The sequence below is a fragment of the Moschus berezovskii genome, chromosome 6, assembly GCF_049115385.1.
Source record: "Moschus berezovskii isolate FMDL1 chromosome 6, NW_MosBer_1.0, whole genome shotgun sequence".
In the NCBI taxonomy this organism is placed as follows: domain Eukaryota; kingdom Metazoa; phylum Chordata; class Mammalia; order Artiodactyla; family Moschidae; genus Moschus; species Moschus berezovskii.
The window spans coordinates 96683874-96698699 of record NC_142465.1 but is presented as its reverse complement, the minus strand read 5'-3'; the positions used below and the strand labels follow the sequence as shown (position 1 = coordinate 96698699).

The 14826-nt window shown below is 36.3% G+C and overlaps 1 protein-coding gene across 3 annotated transcripts in view; it reads left to right on the top strand.

Moving 5' to 3' along the window:
* Positions 1-14826, top strand: part of PIK3C2G (phosphatidylinositol-4-phosphate 3-kinase catalytic subunit type 2 gamma) — a 464511-nt gene that overhangs the window by 101668 nt on the left and 348017 nt on the right. For all 3 annotated transcript variants that reach the window (XM_055394272.2, XM_055394271.2, XM_055394273.2), the window contains 2 exons: positions 3859-3892; positions 9807-10005. In XM_055394272.2, coding sequence (XP_055250247.2) covers positions 3859-3892; positions 9807-10005 — 233 coding nt within the window. The remainder of the gene's footprint in view (positions 1-3858; positions 3893-9806; positions 10006-14826) is intronic.

Sequence of the window (14826 nt, the reverse complement as noted above, 5' to 3'; positions counted from 1 at the left end):
TGTATATATGTCAATGCTACTCTCTCAATTCATCTCCTCCTCTCCTTCACAATCACCCACTCCTGCCCCAATCCACAAGTCCGTTCTTTACATTTATGTCTCTATTCCTGCCCTGCAAATAGGTTCATCAGTACCATTTTTCATGATTCCATGTGCTTAGTCGCTCAGTCATGTCCGACTCTTTGCAGCCCCATGGACTGTAGCCCAGCAGGCTACTCTGTCCATGGCAATTCTCCAGGCAAGAATACTGGAGTGGGCTTCCAAAACATACTGGAGTGGGTTGCCAGGCCTTCCTCCAGGGGATCCTCCTAACTCAGGGATGGAATCCAGGTCTCCCATATTGCAGGAGGAATCTTTACCATCTGAGCAACCAGGGAAGCCCAAGAATACTGGAGTGCGTAGCCAATCCCTTCTCCAGGGTATCTTCCCAACCCAGGAATCGAACTGGAGTCTCCTGAATTGCAGGCTTATTCTTTACCAGTTGAGCTAACAGGGAAGCCTGCTAGATTTCATACATACATGTTAATATATGGTATTTGTTTTTCTCCCTATGTCTTATTGTAAATAATTACAATTGTGTTTTTTGCAATGAGATGTAATAAATTCGGAATTGTTAATACCCTGTTTGCATTACATGAACAGTGACAGTGATGACTGAGGAGCAAAGGTGTCATATCAACAAAAGATTTTATAACAGCTGAAGTTAACTTAAGATAACAAGTGAGAATTAACTTGCAACAAGTTATTCATTTCTCTTAGATTACCATGTTTTGGAGATAATACAAACACCCAGAGCTGATAACAAAATACAAAAACCATAGGGTCATGCAGAGATGATTTGAATTTGAGATCTCCACTTTCCAGGTGAATATACTTTGAAAAACTAATTTCTCTAAGTTTCAGTTTTCCTCATCTCTAAAATAGAAAAAGAAAACAGAATTTGCAGGATTTTTGTATCAGAAATAACATTAACAAATGGGCCAGATGATAGTGTATTTTGAGTGGCTAAGCAGTAAAGAATCTGTCTGCAATGCAGGAGACCACCTACAATGCAGGAGATGAAGATTCAGTCCCTGGGTTGGGACGATCCCCTGGAGAAAGAAATTGCAAACCACTCCAGCATTCTTGCCTAGGAAAACTGATGGACAGAGGAGTGTGGTGGGCTACAGTCTACGAGGTCGCAAACAGTCAGACACAAACTAGCAAGTAAACCACTACCACCCATTATTATTAGTGGAAGTAGTAGAGATGACGCTGTAGTAGTTTTTTTATAATCTTCCTCATGAGACCAAGATGAAGAGTTTAATTCACCCAAGTACCACTAAGTACTCTCTTATCTCTGGGCCATTGGTTATAGCCAACCTCATGACAAATGCTAGAACAGGAAACCAGATACATGAATGTGGACACATGTCTTCCTATCTGTTAAGACCACTTGGCTGTTCTTCAGTTTTTATGCCCTGCTCTCAGTAAATCAAAAAAAACAAATGAATGATCAAAGAAGGAGGAAAATCTAATTTTAGGATGAAGCACTTCAAATGCTGTTAAAGTAGCACTTTAACAACAACAACAACAAAAGCTTTTTAAAGAAAAAATTTTCTTTAAACATTCATTTTCTGAAACTCCCTAGATAAACAAAAATGGCAGTTTTCTCAAAAACATCAAATTTTCAACATATCTGAAGCAAAAGAATTCTCCAAGGAGAAACAAAGTATTTCCTAGGAAAATATGGACAATTACAATAATCGAGAGAAGCTCATATCACATTTCACATTTCTTCTATACTTATGAGCACTAAATTGCATGTGACTATCCACCCATAGAAATGAAGAAAAGAACTGACATTTACCAGTTTTATTTCATATATGTCAAGGGTCAAAATAAATAGTTGAATATCCCCAAGTAAACAGATGCTGCTTGAGTACATTTTGAAAGTTAACATATTCAATGTCATTCAGACATTTTGTCCATCCCTTTTCTAAATGTATCTTAACTGTAAGCCCATCTATATAAGAAAATAGGCACAAACAGTAAGTATATTTTACATTATTTCTGTAGTAACCAACTATTTCTAATAATGCCAAAGTAGTTAAATCTATCCACCCACCACAAACCTAAAACTAAAGGAACACTGAGGAACATGTCTTCTGCCAACAAACTCAAATTTCAGAAACTATCCTTTTTCTTGGCTGCATTTTTAGGTCAACTAGCAAAACACTATTTCCTGCCATACCAGGAAGTAATTAAGTATTTACTAAATGTAATTTTGGCAAAATGAAGAATTATATCACAAATGCAGTTGTACTCCATCTATACTTTATGCTCCCACCTAGCACTGGAAACAATTTTCCATTCTTTAGAATTGTATTCCAGAAGCTCACATAATATATTTCCATTAAATACACAATAAACAAACTACAAATAAAAAATACAGTCTTACACATTGTGCTATAGGTGGGTGTCATAGTGATTTTAAAATACAAGTTTATATTTCTGAATAAACTGAATTCTAGTTAAGTCATGTTAACATGTTAAACAATCTCACCCACACAGCTAGGGTAAATATCTCATGTGTTCAGCTTAGTAGTTGAATCTGTGCTCAGATAAACTATTTTACCTAAGAGAAATGCTTCTGAGAAGGTTCATGTGAATGCTACTCTTCAATGAAAAGTTATATAAACATTTAATTACATTCTAAACATGACAGAAGACTTTTCTCTCTAAAAGGAATACTCTAGCAATTTCCTTGTTACAGGAAAACAATTATTCCCTAGTTTGTTTGTTTGAGAAATCAAGCTTTTCATTAATTGGATTTCCTTCAAAGCAAACTTGTCAAAGCAAAATTTCCAAAAAAATTTAGCGTCAATTAAAATGGATCTTGTTAGAAAACTGAATTTGCTTTTGGACTGAAATGCAATTTTTAGTGAATCTGTGAATCACCTACCTTATATAGTTTTCATAATGAAGTTTTAGCCAGTAAATTCTAAACCACTAAAGTACTCCATGTGTACAATAAACATAAACAAACAAGCAAATAAAAACCACCATGCTAATGGATACAAACTTAAATGATAGTGAAAAATACAAAATTTCAGATAGTAATTTTTTTTTAATCCAGGATACAATCTCAAGTGTTTGACTACCAGCTTCCCTTTTTAATCCTACAAAATAAAGAAATGAAACTATACAGTGAATCTGTATGATTTTTTTAAGTCTGTATCTAAATGACTGTTAAAATAAGAACTGAACACACTAAACAGCGAAAATGACAAATCTTTTATACTAAAATATCAGTATCTATTGTGGAAGGGGGATTGAATTTAGGCACTATCTGTGGGTGTGTCCTGAGTCGCTTCGGTCGTGTCCAACTCTTTGCAACCCTATGGACTATAGCCCGCCAGGCTCTTTTGTCCATGGGATTCTCCAGGAAAGAAACTGGCATGGGTTGCCATACTCTCCTCCAGGGGATCTTCCCCACCCAGGGATCAAACCTGGGTCTCCTGCATTGCAGGCAGACTTTTTTACTGTCTGAGCCACTAGGGAAGCTATTTTGCCACCAGGCAATATCTGCAGAACTGTTCAAATAATACTAAGAAGCCTGAGCTTATGCTAGAAATTTTTTTTCTTGAATCAAATAACAAAGATTGCTGATTATGACAGTTAGAAGACTTTTCTTTCATCTTAAAATTTAGATTTCCTGTTTAATAAGTAATATTGATATAAGACACCAAGAAATGCATTTCCTTTTTATCATGGCAGAGAAATTTCTGTATGTAGATTGTGGACATTACTGGTTTGGTTTTCCAAATTTGTTTTCTGAATAACAAGTGTATCTTTGGACCTATTTTTCTTTTTCAGAATCTTCATCAAAATTCAGACACTTCAGCAAAAGGTAAAACATATGTGCGCCCAAATATTTTTTAAATAAACAATTTCTAAAACAAAAATAATTTAATTTTTCCAAATATGGTGATAACACACAAAAAAAATAATTTTGAAGGAAAAAACTTTTGCTAAAACTCTTTACTGACAGTAGTGATTATTCTGCAAGTGAATAAAAATCCACTGCCTGTGAGCCTGAGATTTTTTTTAAAATAAAGTCAAGAAAGCTATAAAAATAAAAGGAATTCTGAAAATGTCCTTATTACCATTCTAAGAAAATATAAAATTTTATTTGACTAATCATATTCTGATGTAAGAGAAGTCAGAAATGTAGCAGATGTCTTTCTTCAAGATCATTAATTTCCATTTTAAAATCAAGCTCTATTTGAAACATCAACTTAATGTATCAAGCTGGAGAATTTGGTTCTGAAATACTTAAGTGTTTGTAGAAGCTCTGAACCTACAAAACTGTAAGCTACAGGAGGACTGGGCCTCTGTTGAAAAGGGTAGATAGTGTGGTGCACAGCAATGAGTCTGGCTTCTGGAATCAGGCAGAACTGGTTTTGAATTCCAACTCTGCCCATTTTTTGACTCTGATGGTAAAGAATGAAGTTTTCTGATCCTCAGTTTTCCTAATATGAATAAAGGATAGGACAGTATGTAAACTGCAGGGTGTGGTCAAGATTGCTCTTGTTTGCACTGGCAGATCGTATTTGGCTTACGAACACTTATGAATATCTTTAAGGAAATGATCTAACTCACAGATGTTCAACTAACACTGTCAAAGGTGACAGTGAAGCACAAACAATAACTCTGACCTGCCCTCCATACCCTTAGTGGTTTTCAGTAGAAAGTTATGTATAGCAGGATATCCTGTCAACTCTAACTCCCACACTCAAAAGAAGATACAGTAAATCCCCTACATATGAACCTTCAAGTTGCAAACTTTGAAAGATGCGACGTGTGTTCAGGCATGAGTGAAACTGCAGCTTGCCCTCCACCTCCTACTGCTAATGATTCTTCAGCTCCACTATCTCCCACCTCCTCTCCATCTCCAGTCAGTAACTCTTCTCACCTGTCCACTCGATGTCAGTCTCTGTATACCGGTTGTTGGACTGTACTACTGTACTTTTCAAGGTACTGTACTATCAGATTAAAAATGTTTATTTTTTGTTTGCTTTTTATATGTTATTTGTGTGAAAAGTATTATAAATCTGTTACAGTACAGAACTATATAGTTGATCGTGTTAGCTGGGTACCTAGGCTAACTTTGTTGGACTTACAAACAAATTGGACTTACAAATGCACTCTCAGAACTGAACTCATTCATATACAGAGGACTTACTGTATTCAATACATAGGATGAACTCCCCCACTTCACATCACAGAGGAAAATGGGACGGCAAAGGGTAAGGGCAAAAAAAACTTGTATTAGTTCAAAAATCCCTATTCCAAGCATTCTCATAATAAAACTCCAGAGCACCACCAAGGAATGGAGAGATAGACACCCTGTAACAATTTTCCTAGCACAGAGTACAAGCAAAAGAAGGAGGAGTGAATAAGCCAGAGGTATGCCTATATGAAGCTGGCCTCTTCTTCCTTTCTAATAGGAATGTTGGAATAAACTCCTCTCATCCTATGTTCTGCAGGGGTCAGGATATGAGAGTCCACAAAACTGCAAGAAATGTTCCTAGGAACTTATAATCCATGATAAATCATCACAGAAAAGGAATTAATTCTGGATTAAAAATTCTCCATCTGCAACTCTCATAAACTTTTCATAAACCATACTTCTCATTCTACAAGATAAATATATTTTTCTAGTATTTCATTATGTAGAAACACCTTACTGTAGTTTAAAAAGCAGAAAGGAAGTTTGCTGAAATGACAGCAAAATGAAATGAACATTTGCCAGTATATACATGCAGTTGCTTTCTATTTAAGTACTCTGACATAAAAGTCTAGAACTCTCTTTACACTAAATGTTGATCAAACAATCAGCCACTATTATTGATGATTCTGATTCTCATACTTAATATTCTTATGGATTCTCCGCAGTATACTTTGAAGCTAAGAGATCTGATCATACCTGTGCTCTATACCAGAATTCATTAAATCTGGCATGTTGCCTATTTGTGTAAACAAAGTTTATTTGGAACATGAAAAACAAACCAGATTTTAATACAGATTATGTTTGCAAGGAAAACACAGACTTCACTGAACAGGAGAAGTACAGAAATTGACAAACAGCAACAACACAGAAATTTATTTCCATTATTTTCCATTCAAAAGTACACTAGAATAAAGTCTTGTACTCTTACTCCCTCATTTCCATAAAAATGCAAACAAAACATTCTAATTAATTCATTTTAATCACCTATATATTGTCATTGCTTATTTCCTGTTACTGTAAGTCTTTTCTCATTCCAAAATCAAGTGCAATAAACATTTCCCATATTTCACCAAGTCAGGTACTTTGAGCCCTTAATACATTCCTGATGATAAGTGAAATGCATTCTTCACCCAGAGTTCTGGAAGAAGCACACATCTCTATATTACCTTAAAGAGGCAAATTCTAACCTAGAAATGTATTTCTGCAAAAAAATAAAAAGTGGAGTTTGAGTAATTAGCCCGATAATTAAGATTCTCTAAAATATGTTCTGGGGCTTGAATTAATGAGATCTCGAACTCAACTTTATGATTTATTTTAACGTGCATTCATTTGCACAAGATTGGGAATTATTAACAAGAAGTCTGTACTTCCTGCTTCAGAATACAATTTGGGGACCAGAGAAACAAGATGTTTTTATAAATTTATAATTCTCTGCCTCCTGTTGTTCAGGAGAAACCCTGTTGGTTGGCCTCCAGAGTTTGATGAGGCCTCTTTAAAGACTATTTTTATGCTCCTTTCCTCTTCTGTTTCATTAATTGCTACTGCTGATTTCTCAGAGAATTTTAATTAGAGCTCTTTCACTCTGCTTGTCACCTCAGGCTGTTTCAACAAAGGGCACAATTTTAGAAACACAGCAAGTGAGTAGAATTTGGCCATCTCATAAATTTTGTACAAATTTATGAATAACTAAGTGAATAATAGCATGTGTTGGACAACACCAACAAAATGCTTAATTATGGGCAGAGCTACTGAGGGACAGGATGTGGGAAGAAGCTCCATGTGGAAGCTGGCCTCTTTCCTGGGCAATGGAACACTGCACACTTACTATTGGAGGAAGCGTCTAGCTCATTCTGCTAATTTCTTTTCAAACCGACTAAGAACCAAAAGAATCTGCCTGCAATGCAGGAAACCCCAGTTGGATTCCTGAGTTGGGAAAGATACCCTGGGGGAGGGCACGGCTCTGCACTCCAGTATTCTTGACTGGAGAATCCCCATGGACAGAGGTATCTGGTGGGCTACAAACCTTGGGGTTGAAAGGAGTCCTGTACTGCTGAGCAACTAAGCATAGAACCCAAGAACCAAAAAGCAATTTCCGCTTTGGAAACTACCTATGAGAAAGTGCACCTGTCTCAAAAAAACAACAGTACCGTGTGATGTGACTCCACACCGAATACGCTTATGCCAAATTTGTGACTTGTTCCACTTGCTCCATTCATCATCTTTTTATCATTATTATTGTTATTATTATTGGTCGAACTGCGTGGCTGATAGGATCTTAGCTTGAATCTCACCTACTGCAGTGTAAGTGTCTGGATTCTTAACTACTGGACCACCTGGGAACCCCGCTCCCACACTTGGCCCCTTTCGTAATCTTAATGGACATTTCTTTTTCTATACCTCAAAATAGAAAATCCTTTAAAATATGGTCCAGTAAATAAAATAAAATGTTAGGAGAATTTTTAAAAAATCACAGCAGATCTTGAGAACATAAGCTCTAAGGATGCGCTTATTTGTCCTGTCAATGTCTCCCCAGTGCCAAGGCTTGGCCACCTCGCTCTTCTGGGCTGTGGTCTTGGGGACTCACGGCTGCACATGACCCAGCCACCTGAGGGGTAGGGAGAGGGGTGGGGGGCCGGGGGAGGAAGGGCGAGGTAGGAGCCCGCCCTGGAGCTGGCAGCCGGGACTCCATCTGGGACAGGTGAGCACCAAAAGCCCTGCTCAATCAGTGGGCTAAGAACCTGCAATCTGGAGAGCAAGAACAGGCGTTCAGGCCGGCGCCGGGTCCCGACATGGGGACCGCCGCCAAGAACATGGTTCCTCCGCCTCTGTCTTTCCCGCACTGGTGGCAATGACTTTTCATTTAATTTCTCCAGAACAAGGCGGCCGAAAAGGACAAATATCTGAAATACGGCATTTCCGTACATATTTATGGCCCAGCATGGATACAGGAATGCAGGGTTTTCTGCCTCACTCTCTTCTGCCAAGACCCGCCTGTGGGATTTAAGGAGGCCTTTTGAGGGGGATTGAGATGGCTGGATGGCATCGCCGACTCTGTGGACATGAGTTTGAGTGTACTCCGGGAGTTGGTGATGGACAGGGAGGCCTGGCGTGCTGTGATTCATGGGGTCGTGGAGAGTCGGACACGACTGAGCGACTGAACTGAACTGAACTGAACTGAATAAGGCCTTAAGCACCGAGGGGTCTTGATCACGACCACAGGAGCCTTGCGACCCCCGACCTTCGAGACTTGTCAGCAAAGTCAGGCATGAGTGACTCAGAAGAGTAGGAGGGCTCCATTGATAACACTTCGTATTATACATTCACCTCTTAAAACCCTTTGTCACTTAAATATTTGTCCATTAAAGAGTTTCCTCTTCTAGGTAAAAAAGGAATAATTTTTAAAATACATTTTTTTACACAAGGTTATTCACCTAACTTCTGAAACAGCATAGTTGAATATTAAAAATAATTGCAAGTCATGAGCATCTTATGATTTTCGATGCATTTGACTACTGCATACAAGATGTCAGCAGTGAATGTTATTCACCTGCCCTGTTAAGGGTCTGACAGCGAATCCTACCTGGAGATGACATTCGTCATCCTCAGGTTTCTCCATCCTAATGGCACCAGATTCGTATCAAAGTTCACCAGTTCTGCCTAGTCCATTTCATCAGCCTCTTCTGCTTCCTCCCACTCAGGTTGGAGTTTGTCCAACAAAGAGTTTAACGAGAGGGAGAATACCATTCTCTGAAAAATTTACCTTAAATTTAATGATCAGAGGATGCTTTTCATGTGCTCTAAACTAAATTGGCATGGCATCTGGCAGACGTTTCAAAACTATTGGTCCCCGTACTTAGTCATTTTTCTTCATTTTTTTCTTAATTTTTTCTTCCTTCATGACAAGTCACTTTTAGGATAATCAATAGACTTCCTATAAATAACTAATGGTAAAACTCAAGTAAGGCTTTGATTTTGAAGAAATATAGTAAATGTCATAAATCTTTTATTCTAAACTTACCTTGGATCCCAGCCATGTACTAGCACTCTTTTTATGGCAGCATAATGTGTATGATTAGTGTTCAGTTAATGGCAAACATAGCATAATCAAACTTATTATAATTAATTCCTTAGATGGAGTTTCTTTAAAGTAGGTATAAATCACACAGAAAACATGTCCCTTATCTGAACATTAATTCTCAATAATAATAATCTAGACCAAAAATTTTGTGAATTATAGTTGATCAGAATGCCAAATTGATAACCCAGAATTATGATTTGTGATTAAAGGCTGCAACTTCCCAAATTTACGCAATTGAAGAAATGAAAGCTTATTAATAACACTATAGCAGCTACCCCACGCTGTATACAGAGGCACAGATGGCTAATTGGCTTCAGTTGGTAGAGGGTCATTTTAATTCATTTTCTTTAAATTTTGCTATAAAATTTTTCAAAGCTGTAAAGAATGGTTTGTGATAAATATGACCCTTCACAGATGACCTGGTTTCTATCCCTTTCCCCGCCCTCCCCCCAGGTTTGATAGAGAAAGTGACAACTGAGCTATCCACATCCATCTGTCAGCTAATTGATATCCATTGCAGCAGCTTCTATGCAGATTTCCAGCCTCTACATGCACCTCTGTATAGTGTCTCCTGTGGAAATCTTGGCCTCCATTCCCACCTTAGCTTCACAGTGTATGCAGCTCACAATATTCCAGAAACCTGGGTGCACAGGTGAGTAGTGATGCCTTTTCCACAGAAGGGTTAATTAGTTTGTGTCGCTTCTAATTGAGTATAATTTGCCTTGTTCTTATTTGCAGAAGCAAGTATTTCATCTTGAAATTTAATCGGCATGGATGTATCCATGATTTTAAAATCATTCACTTTTATTTCCAGTCCAGTGCACATTCCTTTTCCCTCAAGTCTTCTCCCATTCTCCTATTAAAAATAACTGCATGTTGCCAATATATCATAACAGAAACAGAAAGTGCCCATCTTCACATAGTGATTGCCCTAAATTTTTCATTTTCTATGTTTGAGTTTAAATTACTGATGCCAATTAACACAGGGTGAGAACGCGCACACACACATACAAGGAGATGGAGTGTATTTAAGAATAGAAAGAAATCACTGTGATCCCATCAAGTTGTAAGTGTTAAATATTTTGTGAGATTAATACCTTGATAAAGTGAAAATTAGCCAAGAGTTAGTTGCGTTACAATAGAAATTAACCACAATTATGCATGGAACATTGCCAGGTTTGAGGTTAATTCTGCTATGTACTATTTTCTTGAATAACATAATTAGAGTAATATTATAATAATTATTTTAAATTCCTTATGGATTAAATCTGTAAGAGAATACTGATTAAATCAAATTAAAGGTGATAAGAGAATAGTAATTTTCTAATGGATTTATTGTACCCACTGCACTTAGCATCTCACAAAAAGGCTAAAAGAAACAGTTTTAGTAAAAAGAGAAATAACTTTTATCTTGGTCTGTATTTTTGCAAATGGAAACTGCAAAATTTATGAGTCAATTATAACGAAAATTTTACCTTTGTATGTAAAAAAGAAAAACGACTATCTATGTACCTCACATAAACATTCTTTAAAACCCATGGGATGATTCTTTTATACTTTTTCTTAATTTTATGAAGTATTTTAGGAGGATGATGTATAATATTACAAACTGCTACTCAAATGTTTTCATAATTTTTAAATTTTAGTGTATCCTTATTGGTTCTAATTCACCTGGAAAAGCTATGTAGCTAGATAAATACTGAGAAAGCTATATACATATACCTTCTATTTATGTATGTGGGAAATTTAGTTTTGTTTATTTTTTTATTGTTTCTCTATTCTCTTTTACTTATTTTGCTTCTGATCTTTATTATTTTCTTTCTTCTTTTAATTTTTATCTTAGTTTGTTCTTTGTTTTCTGGTTCCTTGAGTATAGATTTAGATTGTTTATTTGTGAACTTCTTTCATTTTTAATTTTTTTAAATCTTTTTAAAATTTTTATTGCAGCATAGTTGATTTACAATGTTGTGTTAGTTTCTGCTATAAAGTGAATCAGTTATACATATACATGTATCCACTCTTATAGATTCTTTTCTCATATAGGTCATTACAGAGTATTGAAAAGACTTCCCTGTGCTATGCAGTAGGTCCTTATTAGTTATCTACTTTATAAATATATAGTAGTGTGTATATATCAATCCCAATCTCCCAATTTATCCCTCCCCTCCCCCACTTTCCTGGATGGTAGCTTTTCTGCATCTGTGACTCTATTTATATTTTGTAAATTAGGTCATGTGTGTGTGCTCATCGCTTCAATTGTGTCTGACTCTTTGCAATCCTTTGGGCTGTAGCCTACCAGGATTCTCTGTCCATGGGATTTTCCAGGCAAGAATACTGGAGTGGGTTGCTTTGCCCTTCTCCAGGGGATCTTCCCAATCCAGGGATCGAACCCATGTCTCTTAATGTCTCCTAAATAGGCAGGTGAGTTCTTTACCACTCGTGACACCTGGAAAACCCAAATAAGATCATTTGTCCTTTTTTTTTTTTTTTTTTAGGTTCCACTTATAAGTGATATCACACAATTTTTGTCTTTCTCCATCTAACTTTACCCAGTATGAAAATTTCTAAGTTCATTCATGTTACTGCAAATGGCATTATTTTATTCTTTTTATGACTGAGTAATATTCCATTGTATATTTGTATCACATCTTCTTTATCCATTCCTCTGCTGATGGACATTCAGGTTGCTTCCATGTCCTGGCTACTGTAAACAGTGCTGCAATGAACACTGGGGTGCATGCTTTTCTCCAGATATATGGCCAGGAATGGGATTGCTGGATCATATGGTAGCTCTATTTTTAGTTTTTTAAGGAACCTACATACTGTTCTCCATAGTGACAATACCAATTTATGTTCTCACCAACAGTGTAGGAGAGTTCCCTTTCCTCTACACCTTCTCCAGCACTTATTGTTTGCGGACTGTCTGATAATGGCCGTTCTGACCTGTGTGAGGTGGTTTTTTCATTGTAGTTTTTATTTGATCTTTCTTCTTTTAATGTAAGCATTTATTGCTTTAAACTTCTTTTTTAGAACTGATTTTGCTATCTATCATAAGTTTTGTTATGGTGTGTGTTTCACATTTTACGATATTTTCTAATTTCCCTTTTGATTTCTGTTTGACACATTAGTTGTTCAAAAGTACTCATTTCTACTGCATGATCTCACTTATGTAAAATCTGAAAAACAAACAAAATGAAAACAGACTATCAGAGAACAAGTGGTTGCCAGAAGGGAAGGGGTGGGATGGGGATGAAATAGGTGAGGAGGATTAAGTGGCATAAATTTTCAGTTATATAACTAGTAAGTCACATGGATGTATTAATAACATACAGCATAAGAAACATGAATCAATGTTATTATAATACTTTTGTATGAGGACAGATGGTTACTTAACTTATCGTGGTCATCATTTCATAATGTATGCAAACATCAGATCATTATGTAGTACACCTGGAACTAATGTAATATTGTACCATAACTATATTTCAGTAAAATTAAAACGAGAAACAGAAACTAAAAAGTGTTAATTAATATTAATTTGAGAATTTTTCCAGTTTTTTTTCTGCCACTGATTTCTACTTTTATTCCATTGTGGTCAGAAAATATACTTGGTATGATTTCAGTTTTTTAAAATTTGTTAAGACTTGTTCCGTGACCAATTTTGTGATCTGTTCTAGAGAAAGATCCAAGCTTGAGAAGAATGCATATTGCCCAGAGGTCAGGTGGAATGTTCTATAAATGTCTATTAGGTTCATTTGGACCATAGTGTTATTAAAACCCTCTGTTTCCTTGTTGAGCTTCTGTCTGGTTGCTCTATTCATTGTAACCACTAATGAGATCTTCTGTTATTATTGTGTTATTTTCTAGTTCTCCTTTTCATCCCTTCAATGTTTGCTTAATATATTTGCTTCAATTTAAGGTGCATGTATATTTACAGCTATTGCATCCTCTTGGTAAATTGACCTCTTTATCATTATATAATGTTTTTGTCTGAAAGCTTTAACTGAAAGTCTATTTTGTCTTGCATAAGTATGGCCACTCCTGCTCTTTTGATTATCATATATGGACTATCTCTTTCTGTCCTTTCACTTTCAGGTGTGTCCGTAAATCTAAAGTGTATCCCTTGTAGACAGCATATGGTTGGATCTTGTTTACTAATCCATTCAGTTATGCTGTTTCTTCTCATCGTAGAATTTTATTTATATCTAATATAATTAATGATAGACAAGGACTTACTTTTGCTATTTTTTTGCATTGTGTTCTGTCTTGTAGCATTTTTGTCCCTCTTTTCCTATCTTGCCCTTTCCTTTGTGTCCTGATGAGTTTTTATAATGACACACTTCAATTCCTTTCTTATTTTCTTTTGTGTATCATCTATATTGTGGTTGCTTTGTTTGTGGTGACAGTGGGCCTTACATAATACATATTATATTTAAAACACTGTTTTATGCTGATAATAACTTCTTTTAAAATTTCGTTATAACTTCACTTTAGTCATATACAAAAACTCTACTCTTCTTCCCTTATCATACTTTGAGTTACAAATATCACAAATTGCATCTTCTTAAATTTTATATATTGTTATCATTAAAGTTTTCTATACTTTGTCCTTTTAAATTCTATAGCAGAGTTAAAAGTTATTCATGTGTCACCATTACAGTCTTACAGTCTTCTGTATTTGTCTATATGTTTTCCTTTACCAGAAAGCTTTCATACTTTCATATGCTCTCCTGTTTCTATCTAGCATCCTTTCATTTCCACTTGAAGGATTCCCTTTAGCATTTCATGTTGAGTCAGGTCTAGTGCTGATGAACTCCCTCAGCTTTTTACCTGAGGAAGTATTTATTTCTCCTTCATTTTTGAAGGACAGCTTTTCCAGATACAATATTTTTTTCTTTCAGAACTTTGAATATATCATCTCACTCCCTCTGGCCTTCAAGGTTTCTGCTGAGAAATCTGCTGAAAAACTGATGAGATCCCTTTTATGTGGCAGATCTCTTTTCTCTTGCTGCTATCAAAGTTCTCTCTTTGTGTTTGACTTCCAATAGTTTAATTTTAATGTGTTTTAGTATGGTCTTCCTTGGGCTCATCCTAGTTTAGTCCATTAGGCTTCTTAAAATTGGATGTCCATTTCCTTTCCCACAATTAAGTTTTCAGCCTTAACCATGTGCATGGACAGCCGTATACAGGCCCAGCAGCACATCACATGAACAACCCTCAGAGAACTGGCCAACGAGCACAAGAAAATTATGAAGGCAGTGAAGAAGTGTCCCCACCTCAGACGAAGGATCAGTGAAACACACATGATTAGCTGCTTCCATCAAGACTGTGCACCCAGGCCTTACAGTCCAACCTTTTTCTGTGTCTGGCTAATATTTAAAACTAGAAAAAACTATTCCTAATCAATATGGAGTGGAAAGTTTATTCACTGTCTTATCTGCAGAAATTTGCTGTCAATATATAACTCGCCTGC